Source organism: Pipistrellus kuhlii, unplaced genomic scaffold (genome assembly GCF_014108245.1).
Source record: "Pipistrellus kuhlii isolate mPipKuh1 unplaced genomic scaffold, mPipKuh1.p scaffold_m20_p_12, whole genome shotgun sequence".
Lineage (NCBI taxonomy): Eukaryota > Metazoa > Chordata > Mammalia > Chiroptera > Vespertilionidae > Pipistrellus > Pipistrellus kuhlii.
In genome coordinates, this window is record NW_023425427.1 from 51834249 (window position 1) to 51848589 (window position 14341).

Here is a 14341-nt window from a genome sequence, read left to right on the forward strand (position 1 = left end):
TTCATAGATAATTCATCCTAAATGATAAATCATAGGTTGTAAGTTTGAGAATGTTACAGATTTTTTATTTCTATTTGGTTCATTTGGTTGAAGAAATAGTTCTTAAAATATACAAGTTTGTTCTAAAAATGTCAGCAGTTTAAAACTTCAGATCTATAGTTTGTAATTGAGGCTGAATGAAATAGGTTATCCTGACCCTTTCAAGAAGAAATTTAAGTTATGAACAAAAGTTATTTTATGAAGTTTACTTTTATATGCAGCAGTAAAATAAATTTATTGTATGTATTAAGCAAATAACCAAAATCTCAATAACACAAAGATCTTGATACCCCTCATTCAGAGGGAGCAGGAAATGCCATACCTTTCGAAGGAAGATGTAAAAAACTTCTGTTTTCACGCTCTTCTACCTTAATCTCACCATTTAGTATGGTTTATTATTGAACATCTATTCACAAGTTGGTTATAATATATAGCCTCAATATATTACTACAATTCTTACACACCTGACTTTAATTCAGTTACATACAGCTGCATGAGCTAACGATTCTTTTCAACTTCTGATGTAGATACTTTTCTAATTTGGTATTAGTCAAGATCAGTTATCTTTTAAAAACATATGTAATTACAACTTTAAGCCCATTTATGTATTTTTGTTTAGTCAGATATTTATTGACTACCCAATATTCATTTAGAAGAGATTAATGTAGTCTTTACTGATTCATAATTTCATTTTACTCTGCTTCTCAAATATTAATATTTGCCTCTTAAATTACGACATATTTGGTAAAATGATAGATTATTTAGAAAAAGATTCTTCATGTTTTTATTATCTCATTTATACTTCAGATTGAGAATAATGAAGTATTAAGAAATAGTATGCATAAAGCACTTGTATTCTTTAATGAATATTGAAAACATTTTGATAAACACAAGCAAATATGCATGATAAATGAGTTCATTTTCTATTTCACTGGGTATATCATCGCAAACATTTTTTGTTTTCATCATAGACATTTGAACTGAATTTATGTATTGATACAACCTTTAAAATGACTGCGGAATGTAACGTACATGTACATTATTTGTAGTCTCTTTTTTTTTTCTAAGAAAGTACCAAGTAAATACACATTTTTAAAACTGCATTATAGAGAAATTTGAACAAAAATAAAATAATGTACTATTGTCCTGTGTACCCATGACCCTGCTCCACCTGTCCACAATAAACCTTGCTTCATCTATACCCTTAGCCATTGTTCCCTTTTCTGTACTATGAAGAAAGTCTGAAAGATCATTTCACCCATGAATACATTTCAGTGTTTTAGAGATATTTCCTGTAAATGATAGAGATAAATACATTTAACCTTCCCACATACGATAGATTTTTTCCTCTCTTTTTTATTAAGATATTATATGTGTACATATCTTACCATTGCCCCCCCCCCCCGATATAATATATTTTGTTACAGTTTGTAATGCCACTGTTTCCATTAAATTAATAAAATTGTGATTATAGCCAATGGATTATAAGGAGTTGACTTTTATACTCTTCCTATAATAGTCTCAAGGCCAGTGTTTTTTAGACTACGCTCTTTGGACCCTTATTGTGCTATGAGCTCTTAGTAGCCATACCTCAAAGAAAAGTTGGAAAATTCTTGATACTTTGCCTTTAGCTTAATAAAGTTTTGGATGAGTCCTATATAGTAAAGAATCTTATTTCACTTTGTTTAAACCTAATATTTCCTCTAGTAATTCTTTAGTAATTTGACCATTTACATATCGATATTTCCCCCCTATTAATACTTCTGACTTCTCTCTGGAAATTGATGTTCTAGAAAATAGTTTGGGAAACATTCCTTCATGATCTGGTTCCCAAACAGTTGTTCATGGACCAACTGAAGATTTCTCAACCCTAAAACAACTTATTTGAATAGAAATCTCCCTAAGAGAGGCAGACATATGTATTTTTTAAAAATAAGATTATTTATAGATAATTTTGATACCCTGCATGTGGTGACAAACTTTATAACCCAGATCAGTAGTAACTTATTAGGGATTGTGCCTGGACATTGTGCTATGCTCTAAATTTCTACTAAGTTTTCAGGGAATTATTGTGTTAATTCAGGAAGCATTAAGAAAATGTTTTCCAATTCTTTGAATTCATTCTGTGAGCATAAAAAAAAATAAATCCAAGTGCATTGTCAGTTTAAGCTATCTCTGTTCCTTACTCTGACTCATGATATAAATCCAAAAATCTTTCTCTACTGATTCCAATAAGTAAAACTTGAATATAACTTATCTGTATTATATCCAATATCTGAACTAATATGAGAATCAGTTTATTTCAATTAATAACTTACTTTAGGCTTTTTTTTTTTTTTACTAGTATATATAGTCTTCTGAATACTGCTGAGAATAGTATTGTAACTGTTAGCTACCAAGGAGTGCCAGTTACTGTATTTGGATACCAATGAGAAAAACATAATTTTATTATATTAATATGTGTTGCAATTAATATGAAGGTCTACTAGCTATAGTTAGGTATATCACACATAAAAATCTCCATGTCTAAACAGTGAACTGGTAACATGTTTAAAATAATAAAAAATTGAAAGAAATTAATTTTCTTTACATAATTCATGAGTATCTATGTATTTATCTTCAATAAACCCATCATCATCCACTACAAATGAATGTAGTTGTTCAAATATTACTGTAGTGTCTTCAGAGTTTGTATCTGGTATCTGTGAAAGAGAACTTGGATTTTGGGTAAAACCATCTTCATAGGTTTCTACTTCATGTTCTTCCAGGTGATGATGTTTATAACTGATCAGAGAATTATACCATATTGGCAATTTGATAGCAATAAAAATGAGGAGAGAAGTCACCAGTACAGTCATTACAACACCAACAAGAAAAGCCCAGCTTTTTCCAAGAGGTCCACGTTCTTAAATAGGATACAGAGACAGAGAGAATGAGAGAGGGAAGATATTTTGTTAAAATGACAACAAAAATTACAGATCTTAATAACTCCCAAATATTGGTATTAGAAATGAATGTACTTTATAATTTTCTTTAAGTAAAAGTTAATAAAACTACAACATAAAGACATAAAGATATTTCCTAGAGTGGTAAAAGAATAATTCCTGTCTTTACAGGTATTGTTTATCCATTGACCTAGGAACATTGTAAGAATTGTGACTTGCCCTGGCGATTTGGCTCAGTGGTTAGAGTTGGCCTGCAGACTGAAGGGTCGGGGTTTGATTCAGATCAAGGGCTCAGACTTTAGTTACAAGCTCCATCCCCAGGCCTCCGTCCCCTGGACAGGACACGTGTGGGAGGCAACCAGTCAATGTGTCTCTCTCACACTGATGTTTCTCTCTGTCTCTCTCTCCCCCTTCCTTCTACTCTCTCTAAAACTTAGTGGAGAAATATCCTCAGGTGAGGATTAACAAAACAAAAAAAGAATTGTGGCTTTACTGTGTAGTTAAAATTAAGCCTAAGAGTAGTTAAATAATATGCCTAGTGGCATTTGCCTGATAATTAGCAGAACCTGTTTTGGAAACCCAGTATTTTGTAAATCTTTTGTTGACATGAGGAATTTTACATTGTTTCTAGTAACTTAAAATTTAAATTTTAGTATGCTATCTTCAGCATTGTTAATATTCAATACCAGTACATTACCTGAATTTCTTGTTAAGTTGTTCAAAGAGCTATTAAATGTTGAGTTGCTAATAGACTGAAAATTAATCTGAAGGTCTTCAGTTATAGGTGAAGGAAGTTTTGAGTAGCATTCAGCTTTGTAAGGTACTGTTTTGATGCTGTAGCATTTCAGTTTATCTGGGTAGCTGCACATGGTGATGTTCTCATTTTCTAGTAAATCAAAGGATAAAATATGATTTATTATGGAAAATAAAATAATATGGTTAATAACATTTTATAGTTATTTAAATTAGAATTTTTGACATGTCATTATTGGTATTATAAGAAACTCTTATTACCTAGCAACACAAGGGAAAGATGCACATATCTGTTTATTAAGTTACTTTATAAATGTAGCTTAAGTACAGTATCTATATGTTGTTTAGTTTGTAATAGTAAAGATGTTATTAAGATTGCAATGAAAATCTGGGGAAAATGGGAGACTTTTCTGGGGCGAAATAACCAAAAATCAATCACATTTTGGTTTTGATTAATTTAATAATGATAGCTTACCTAATTTTACATTGGATGTGTTTAGCCAATTCTGCAAATTCAGTAAATTACAGGAGCAGTTCCATGGATTTCCATGTAAAACGATTAATTCCAGATGAAGCAGTTGTGGTACATCAAAATAGCTTATCAAATTGCCTTGCAGATTCAGAAGTTTCAGGTTTTTAAGAGGCACAAATATGTCAGGACTCAGTTGTAGTATTTTGTTCTGGCATAGATATAACTGTTTTAGTGTAGTTAAGCCTGTAAATGCACCCTGTTGAATTGTGTGGATAGAGTTTTGACAAATATTTAAAATTTGTAGGTTGGAGAGGTTACCAAAACTATTATTATATAAGATGGTGACACTGTTTTCAATCAAGTAGAGCTCAGTGAGTAAATAATACATCTGTAGAATACTTGTGTCTGTAATATTCAGAGTAATTTGGTTATAACTGAGATCAAGTATAGTAACCTCTTTATTGATATCCGCTGGAATCAAATAATAATTCTGTTTAGTGAAATTGCGTTTGACTTCCTAAAAAATGAAAAAGAAATTTATTAATCAGAAAATATTAACAGAATTTTCTAAATTTCATATCCTAGCAATTAAATATTGGAAGGAAATAGTTTAGAAAAATATCTATTGTCTAATCTTCCATTATTATAGTTTGAAAAAGGAAAAGCAGATGCTTTTATTTCTTTATTGGGCTGAAATATTGAAGATTAAAGAAATTCTGATATATATAATTTGTTGAGCAAGGAGATTCTAGTTTGTCATACAGGTATCTTCCAACTGTTATTGTGTAATCATTACAGAAAGAAAGACTTTTGGTGTATTCCCATTTGTATATGTGAAAATACATGATGAATATTAATTCTGTTAAAAAATGAAGTCTGCTTTTGTCAAATTAGAATCTGGCTCAGAGATCACAGATTTTGAATATACCCAGCTAACTAAAGAGTTAGTTTTGATGGCTTGGTTTAGATTTTTTGTTTCTTTGCTTTCTTTTATTACTTTGTCACATTCAAAGTGTACCTTTGAAAATATTTTCACTGTCTTAATTGTAAAAACTTACTGTTTTAAAAGTCTGGCTTTCATCTGATAATACTAGCATGAAGAAGGGCCAGAACAAGATCGGAATGCGTGCGGCTTTCATACTGCAGGCCTGATGGGAAAGAGAGCCATGTCAGTAGGTGACTAGCACTTCCGAGATTACTGAAGACATTCTGCTTTCCTTTTTTCTTCTTTTAAATCTATTTTTTCTTAAAATATATAAAATGTGAAACAATTACACGTTCCATTTCTGTACTTTAATCTTCACAAAGTAGAAAGCTTCTGTGGAGAATGGAAGTATTTTTTTTAAGTGTCTCATTAGTTTCTAGATCTATTGAAAATAAGGTCCAAAGTATATGTATTTATGTATATGTGCGTAAGTATACTCTCTTTTCTTTATATTTTTATCACCATTTATCTCCCCTATATCCTCTTTCACTTCTACCCCCACTTCCCATAATCACCACACTGTTGTCCATGTCAGTGAGTAGTATATTCTTATATTGCTATTTCTTGTTTTTATTTTTTTATTTTTTTATTTTAGGTGTTCTTTGTTGGTATTATCCATTTACCTACAAGTGTAGGAGATAAGGGTCTTTGGTTCTCTTTCAAACACCCTCTACTTTCATCTCTAACACAAAATATATATATATGTCCTGTCTCTTTAGTCTTCATACGTAGTTACTTATAATTTGGGTTAGATGAGTATTCCATGTGTCACAAATGTGTAAATGTTATCAATGTCTGAGCCATATTATAGGATTGCTTTTCTGTTCCTGCTCACAATTTTTTACTAAATTAAATGTACTTTATTTAAAAATGTGCTTTTTTATGTGCTTAGTTTCCTTTTTCTTCTTCTTCTTTTTGAATGCATTTATACCCAAACCCTTCTTTAACAAATCACCCAATGTTGTATGCATTTCTGATATTTAATCTGCTTAACGAAGTCTCTCCCAGAGCCTGTTGCCATGCTGTGACCTGGAGGGACTGGTGACTGTACCCTCTACACAGCCGCTGACCTCCACTCCCCTTCCGCCCTGCGGAAGACATTCCCTTTTGTCTTTATGGCTGATGCCTGTGCTCTAGAATGCCTGTCTTGGATTACTGGGGGTTTTTTTGGTGTGTGTTGTTTTTTTTGTTAATGGAGTTTCCTGCAATAGCTTCCTAAGGAGGTCTATAGGTGGGACTTTTTTTAGACCTTGAAAGATAATTTGGTTAGAAGTACAGTTATAAATAGGAAATAGTTTTCTCTCAAACTCTTGGTGGCATTGCCCCATTGTTGTAGGGTTTGTAGTATTATTGTGAAGGACTATGATGCTATGCCATTCTAGTTCTTTATCCTTTTATATAACTTGTCTCTTATTAAGCTTTTTTTTAAAAAAAAATATTTTATTGATTTTTTTACAGAGAGGAAGAAAGAGAGATAGAGAGCTAGAAACGTCGATGAGAGAGAAACATCTACCAGCTGCCTCTTACACACTCCCTACTGGGGATGTGCCTGCAACCAATGTACATGCCCTTGACCGGAATCGAACCTGGGACCTTTCAGTCCCCAGACTGATGCTCTACCGGCTTCGGCTCTTATTAAGCTTTTAAAATTAACATTCTGAAGTATCATGGATCTTCTTGAGAGTCTTTTCATTCATGAAACTGGGTACTTACTTGGGGGTGCTTTCAATCTGGAAACTATCCCTCAGTTCTGGGAAATTTTCTGAATTATTTCATTTGTAATTTTCTTTCCCATTTTTTTTTAAGTCTCACTACTCTTTAGAACTGCTTTAATTGGGTGTGTGGGTGTTGGATCTCCTAGAATGATTTTCTAATTTTTATCTTGATTTTCCTATATTTCATTTTATTCTGCTTTCGGGGATATATCCTCAATTTTATTGTTAAACTCTTTAAGTTTTCCTTTTCCACTCATTTTAATTCTAAGAGCTCTTTTTGTTTTCTGAAAATTTTCTTTAATAGTATCTATGCCTTCTTGTTATGCTTTTCCATTTTGTAATGGTCAGTATCCTTTATATTAGAGACATTCTGGCTTCATATATCTGTTAATATTTGCTTTGGAACTTACAGATAAGACTGGGCAACAAAAAAGCTATTTGGATGCAACGTTTATATAGGTCTTATTTCTGTAGAGTAAAAACCTTCCTGGGCTGTTTCTTTGGGGAGTCCCTAAATGTCATTATCTTGAGATCTTTTCCTTGGACTAGTTGGATTCCCAAAATGACTTTTCTTTTTTTGTTAATCCTCACCAGTGATATTTTTTTCCCCATTGATTTTTAGAGGAAGTGGAAAAAAGGTGTGGGGAGGGGGAGGATGCAAATACACACACACACACACACACACACACACACACACACACACACACACACACACCCCGATTGGTTGCCTCCTGCATGCACCTCAACCAGGTCCCCAGGCCCCGGAATGGAGCCTGGAACCGAGGTACATGCGCCCCCTCAGTCTGAGGGCTGGTGTTCTAACCACTGAGCAAATGGACTAGACCAAAAATGACTTCTCTAATTTGCCTGAACAAAGAAAGCCAAATGACTAGCATTTTGAGAGCTAAGTCGTGGAAAAGGAGGGTTTATCTCAATCTTTAGTATGTAAACCTTAACTTACTTTCCCTTTTTTTTCTGGCATAATAATCCTGCACTCATTTGTGCATGTTGCCAGATTCCCTTTTTATTCTCCACAGAGGGGGAAAAAAGCCTTAATCTTCTGTTTATGTGGGCGAGGAGCTTTACCTGACTGGGCAGAGACAGTAGGCAAACTTTAAACTATGTTCTAGCCCCTCCTCTACTTCCAGAACACCTGGTGCTGCCAATTTTTGGCCAGTTTGGCATTTTGCAGTGTAAATCCTGTGGCTCCTCAGCTTTCCGCTCTGCTGGTTGAGGGAAATTTTGCTTTCCCAGTCAGTATCCACTTAACTATTAATTGTCTAGTTTCTAGGTTTTATTGCTGTTGTGTTCTTTTTTCATTCTCTTTGTTCTTAAGAGTTTCTATTCCTTCCTGCCTTTTATTTACATTTCAGTCAGGTTTGGGGCGGAAGTCAAAGTTCATGGGTACATTTATTATACCATCTTTAACTAGAAGTTGCCATTTATTGGAGTAATTTCTTTTTTGTTTAATAGTTACTTTCCATTTAGTGATTTTACTCATGACATTCATGCTTCTTGTTTTTATGTGTGCATTTTTTTAAGTCAACACTAAAACTGCTGCAAACAAAGGATGTTGGAAAGATATGAATGTACCACCCTTACTGATTTTCTGTAATTTGAGTCTTATTTTCTTTTGAGCCTTTTAATTTATAGCATATGTTGCTAATGATTGTTAAGGAAAAGTTTATTCTACTAGAGCAGGAAGTAGAAAACTACTCAGAATGAGCAAGACTCATTTCACGTTACTAAAGTCTTGTTACCTCGTTTAGAAAAGAGGTATTTATTGTTATTTTGATACTACTCTATTCCAGTTAACCCACTCCCACTCTTTGCCTTCAATTTGTTTATGCGTTTATACATATTTCCCTCCTTTCTCCCTTTCTGTAGCTAAATCGAATTTGTTAGAAAAAAGCCACTATTCCTCCTAGATATTAAAACTTGGATATAGATCATAATAGAATCCATTTTAGAGTCAGAAATGAGTTCAAGTTATCACTTATTCCAAACCACCGCCCATAGAAGGGTATCCCCAAATCGTATATAAAAGGCATTTTGCCCATATTTAGTGGTCTCTAGGAGTGTGTGCAGCCTCTTCATTCTCTCGTTTCAGTATTTCTCAGTGGTGTTGTTCTTACTGTTGTCTCTGGCAGGTTCCAGATGTGGGTAAGGGAGAGTGCTGTTTTTTTTCTGGAATAAAAAGGATAGGGATCATTAAAGGAAGCAATTAGACTACAAAGAAAATTACATGAACCTAAGTGAAAAGTTGATATGGAGTGAAGCAGCTGAAGAAGGTAATGGGGGTAAGGCAGGACCCTGAGCCTATTTGGAAATAGAGATAGGGTCATCTTGTGTTTATTATCTTTATCATCTATTTAGTACCAATAATTATTTTCTCCAGTGTGCTAAAGGAAATAAAATTATAAGAATCAGAAAAGAAGTATTTCTTTCTCTTTGATACATTTTTTTAAGTTAGAAGCAATATATGCTCAGAGCTTAAAATAGATTCTATATAAGAAAGCATTCAGCAATCTAAAACATTAGGCCTAAAGTCATAAAATGCATTGATTGAGCTCCATGCTCAATGGGGCTTTCTTTATATTTCTATATCTTTTGAGAGGGAAAAAATTGAGAAGGGGGGTAGATGTTGACCATCCAGACACTGAATGGATAAATCCCTAGACAGAGGAAACATTTGCTAGCATTATTGGCTATCTTGAAAAAAATCAGATTGTCAAAATAGCTAGCCAGTAGATTATGAAGAAAATGTTCTTGAGTCAATTTACCTCATTTAAAAAGTTGGATTTTTTTAAATTTGAAATTTATTTTGAAATTTGGGTTTAAATGTAGTAATTTAAAAAATAGAGAACAAATATATGCTTATTTTAATTATTTTACAAACTAAGTGCCTTTTTACATAGCCTACAGTCTTGAGAGAGAGAGAGAGAAAAAAAGAGAGAGAAAAGCTTTATACAAGAGGAAATGATATTGCAAAAGAAACAGTGTTGTTCTTATGCTGTTTTTAAGTACAAGTTTCTTATGAGTTTTTGATTATTTGCTATTCAGGCGTCTTCAAACTACGGCCCGCGGGCCACATGCGGCCCGCAGAGGAGTCTGATCCGGCCCGCCAGGTTTTTTGGGCAGTGAGCGCAGCCGAGGTGTTACAGTAGGAATTAGTAGTTCATATAGTCCGGCCCTCCAGCTCTCTGAGGGACCGTGATCTGGCCCCCACTTTAAAAAGTTTGAGGACCCCTGCATATGATTGTTATATACTATGAAGTAAAAATATGCTGCACTTATTTTGGTTTTGTTAAAGGTATTTATAGTTTCCCACTAAATATTTTAGATATTTATGCCAAATATCAATGTATTTTGAAATAAGATGTTAATAACTCACAATTAATTTCACTCTTATAATTAACCATTTTATAGATTTTTTCCCCCCTCTAGTTTAAAAACTTGTAATGGAAAACTTCAAAAAAAACTTCTAAATAAGGAGAATAGTCATCACCCAATTTCAACAATTATCTATGGGTAGCCAGTAATTTTTTGTTTTAAAAATTTGTTTTTAAGTTAATGTCACCTCAAAATGTTGTGTGATTAACATATTTCATAATAAAAAGATCAGATAAATTTGAATAGATAAAACCTTTTTTGAAAAAGAAAAATAATTTTTATTATATTATAACTTTATTTGGGAAATACTTTTTGTCTAGTATAAGGTTAATATCTATAGAGTGTGTGAAAATATAATCATATTCTCTGCTCTTACATCATTTTATAAAGGCATAATTTTTTATACAGATTTAACAAACAAATATGACTTTTTAAAAAAATTCAGCAACAACCACCAAATCTGTAAATATATAAGATCTTACCTTTACTGTTTTTTTTGTCTCTGAGATTGGTGTGCTAAGGAATCTATTCTGTTTCTTTACTATTAAAAAGAAAGCTATGTCATATGATTGCACTTCACTTTGTTTTTACCTTTGTACCCAGTGAGCAGGTGATTAAAAAAAAAAAAAATCCCACACACTGGACTTCCTTAGCAAAAGATTGACTAGAAGAATAATTTCTTAAAGTCATCTTTGACTTCTTTAGTATAATGAGTAAGGTCGTTTTCATAATCTTTATGTTTAATTACCCTTAATAAAGTTAAATATTAACAACTTTACGAGTTCAAGTATATAAATTTGAGAATTCTACAGTGATTAAAGTATTATTCCTGAAGTTATTTTATGTTTAGAAAGATACAAGTTGAAAAAATACCAAATTTAGTACTCCACTGAGTTTTTTATGACACCATCATTGGTGATTTTCTGCCAGGTTATAACCTGAGCCAAGTCCTAATATCAAAATATTTGACACTTGCCAAGACCAGTTTGGCTCAGTGGATAGAGTGTCGGCCTGCGGACTGAAAGGTCCTGGGTTCGATTCCGGTCAGGGGCATGTATCTTGGTTGCGGGCACATCCCCAGTGCAGGGGGTAGCTGATCGACGGTCTTTCTCTCATTGATGTTTCTAACTCTCTATCCCTCTACCTTCCTCTCTGTAAAAAAATCAATAAAATATATTAAAAAAAAAAAGAAAAACATTTAACACTTGACCATTATGTGGCCTTGAGAAAATCAGTTACCTGCCTTTTGCTGTTAACTTCTCTGTAAAATGGAATACTGTACAACACTAGTTCTCATCTAACTACATTGAGACATGTCAGAAAGAAACATGGTTAAGAGGCAAGTAATCATGGAGTTCAGAATGAGTTTGTTTCATACGATTAACTCTTCTAGGCCTCATTATCTCCTTAATCTATGAAACAAAAAGACTGAAATAGATGATCTTTTCTGTTTGAAAGTTCTATGATCCCATATACCCTTATAAATTGTAACAACAGTAAACATACCTGTAACATCAAGCACTGTAGCAATTGAGGTTCCAAGTAAAGAAAGACACTAGAGTGAGACAAAAATAAATAAAAATTCCAGGTAGTCAGTTTCATTATGTTCGTCATTTATTTGATTATTATGATGTCTGTACAGAAAGGTTTCTGAGTTTAGACTATCTTATGCTAATGGAGTATGAGTGTGTAAAGAGTGTGAAGGTCACCAATATGTGGATATGTAAGACTTAGCTAGTGACTGTGAAAACTGTAGAAGTTGGTTATCTACTTGTGAAAGGGATTAAATAGTAGAATAATCATTTTGAAACTTAAAATATAAATTTATGGCATTGGAATTAAAATTTATCTTTAAGAAAGATTTTCTATGTAAATCTTGAAATATTTACATGATAACTAGCATCTTACCTTTTTTTTTTTTTTTTTTCCAAAATGTTTCTCTATCCTAATGATAATTGACCTTACATAGGGTAATAACTAGCACATCACTGGTATTTCTTGTGGTTATATGATAAATATTTGTAATTAATTTCACTACTACTTATAGATGGTTGTACTTGTAATGTTTCTGTTTTGTTTTTTTGGGAAATTATTACTTTGCAATGCTATAATATTGCTGGTAATCTGTGGAATACCAATTTTACTCTACATTTTAGTTGTATTCCATGGAAATTGTTGTGTGCTGCTGCAGTTAGATGTCTACCCGAGCAGCCATCTTGGATCCTCCCTGGAATACCAATTTTAATTAAAGCAGTGGATAAAAGAGAGTTTAAGCAAAACATATTAATCTAAAACTATGACTTTTAAAAATCAAGTTGCACTATAGGTCTCTCTACTCCCAGTTCAGTCAGAGTTGTATTACTTTATATGATTTACATGTTAAACTTCCATACCGTATTTCATTTGTTCAAAGAATTTTGTAGCTATGAGTTGTTTGAAAACAACTCTTCTAAAATGTAACTATCTTATTTGTCTTAAAGGTATGATAGCAAAAATTATAAATACATCCTCATGTTGAAGCCTTAAAATTTTCTGCGATGATTTTTGTGTTTTCTTATAAGAATGTAAGTAAAATGGAGAGTAAGAAAATAGAAGCATTTGGGGGTTGAGAAGAAAAAGACAAAGTAAGTCTGTGCTGATGGGGGCCAAGTTTTGTACAGGTCAAATAGAATTATTTTGTACGTTTGAAAGAACTTTTAGATCATAAACTATGATTGAATAAATGTAAGTACCCTATTTAAATGAGACCAGGACCTGAGTAAAAGTAATGTTTTTTTCCCCTCAGTATAGTAAGGAATATTGCATACTTTTGGTTTCAGGAAGGAGAAACAAATTAGAAGTGTAGAAGAAGAAATTGAACAGGAAAAACAAGCAGCAGATGGCATTATAAAAAATATGTCTCCTGAAAAACAAGTGAAGTACATAGACATGAAAACCACAAATGAGAAATTATTACAGGTAATACTGATTGCTCCTTTGGGACAGGCATATAGCAATCTTGCCACTAGGGGCAGCACCAGCATCCCCTGAGAGCTTGACTAGACTCACTCCACAGTCTTAACAAGGTCTCTGGATGATTCATAGGATATTTAAATTTGAGAAGCACTGCTTTAGAAAACTTTATTTTCTTATGCTGCATGATGACCTAGCTTTTACTATATTATTTGTTCAGTCTATGCGTCCTTCATTTTTGAATGTCATAAGGACATATGAAAACACTTATTGTAATCAACTTTTAATAGCAACATTAAAAGGCCTAATATACCGGAGCCATATAAAGTGAATATTTATATTTTTTCCTTCCTGCCTAATAAACCTCAAATCTTTTTTTTTAATTACAAATATTTAATGTTGATACTATTGCAGATGTCCCCCATATCTCCCCTTACCTACCTCTACCCATTCCACCTCCCCTTCCGTTGGCCTTCACCACACTATTTGTGTCCAGGGGTATGCATATGTGTTCTTTAGCTAAACCCTTTACCTTTTTTTTTTTTTTTTTAAATACACTTTTATTGAATTCAGAGAGGAAGGGAGGAGTGAGAAATAGAAACATCAATGATGAGAGGGAATCATTGATTGGCTGCGTCCTGCATGCCCCACACTGGGGATTGAGCCCACAACACAACATATGCCACAACCAGGAATCGAACTATGACCTCCTGGTTCATAGGTTGATGCTTAACCACTGAGCCACATGGACCTGGCTCGCTTTCCCTTCTTTATCTGATCACCTCTGCCCTCTCCCTTCTGGAACCCACCAGTCTATTCCATGTACCCATGATTCTGGTTCCATTTTATTCTTCATTTTATTTTGTTCATTAATACCTTCATTAACAGTTCAATATAACTTTTATTTTAGACCGGATTTATAAGATACAATGAAAAATATCAAAATATAGTTAATCTTACATAGGGGTTCTCAAATGAGTAATAATCAGCTTAAGAGTTTTATTCCTTAAAGATGTTGAGTTATGTAAATTGCTAGAGGTCTGGGCCCTGAAAGAAATTAGGGACATATTAAGTCTTCTTACTTCAA

At 33.0% G+C, this 14341-nt stretch overlaps 2 protein-coding genes across 4 annotated transcripts in view; one reads left to right on the forward strand and one right to left on the reverse strand.

Moving 5' to 3' along the window:
• IFT74 (intraflagellar transport 74) overlaps positions 1 to 14341 on the forward strand; it is a 76274-nt gene that overhangs the window by 14730 nt on the left and 47203 nt on the right. For both annotated transcript variants that reach the window (XM_045580283.1, XM_036434212.2), the window contains exon 9: positions 13122 to 13260. In XM_045580283.1, the coding sequence (XP_045436239.1) occupies positions 13122 to 13260 (139 nt within the window). The remainder of the gene's footprint in view (positions 1 to 13121; positions 13261 to 14341) is intronic.
• LRRC19 (leucine rich repeat containing 19) lies at positions 2616 to 10888 on the reverse strand. 2 transcript variants are annotated; one of them, XM_045580284.1, is made up of 6 exons: positions 10785 to 10888; positions 9045 to 9096; positions 5268 to 5357; positions 4213 to 4726; positions 3682 to 3870; positions 2616 to 2944 (listed from the first exon to the last, which is right to left on the reverse strand). In XM_045580284.1, exons 3-6 carry the CDS (start codon positions 5346 to 5348, stop codon positions 2616 to 2618), a joined length of 1113 nt encoding a protein of 370 aa, XP_045436240.1. In that variant the 5' UTR covers positions 5349 to 5357; positions 9045 to 9096; positions 10785 to 10888. The 2 variants fall into 2 exon arrangements, with proteins under 2 accessions (XP_045436240.1, XP_036290113.1); XM_036434220.2 differs by lacking the exon at positions 9045 to 9096 and having other exon boundaries at positions 10785 to 10884.

Excerpts from the sequence above, each read along its gene's own strand:
- LRRC19 (XM_045580284.1), bottom strand. The coding sequence starts at position 5,348 with ATGAAAGCCGCACGCATTCCGATCTTGTTCTGGCCCTTCTTCATGCTA. Across the intron at positions 4,727-5,267 it reads AAAGCCAGACTTTTAAAACA|GAAGTCAAACGCAATTTCAC; the intron begins GTAAGTTTTTAC and ends TTCATTTTTTAG. Across the intron at positions 3,871-4,212 it reads CACATCCAATGTAAAATTAG|AAAATGAGAACATCACCATG; the intron begins GTAAGCTATCAT and ends TTGATTTACTAG.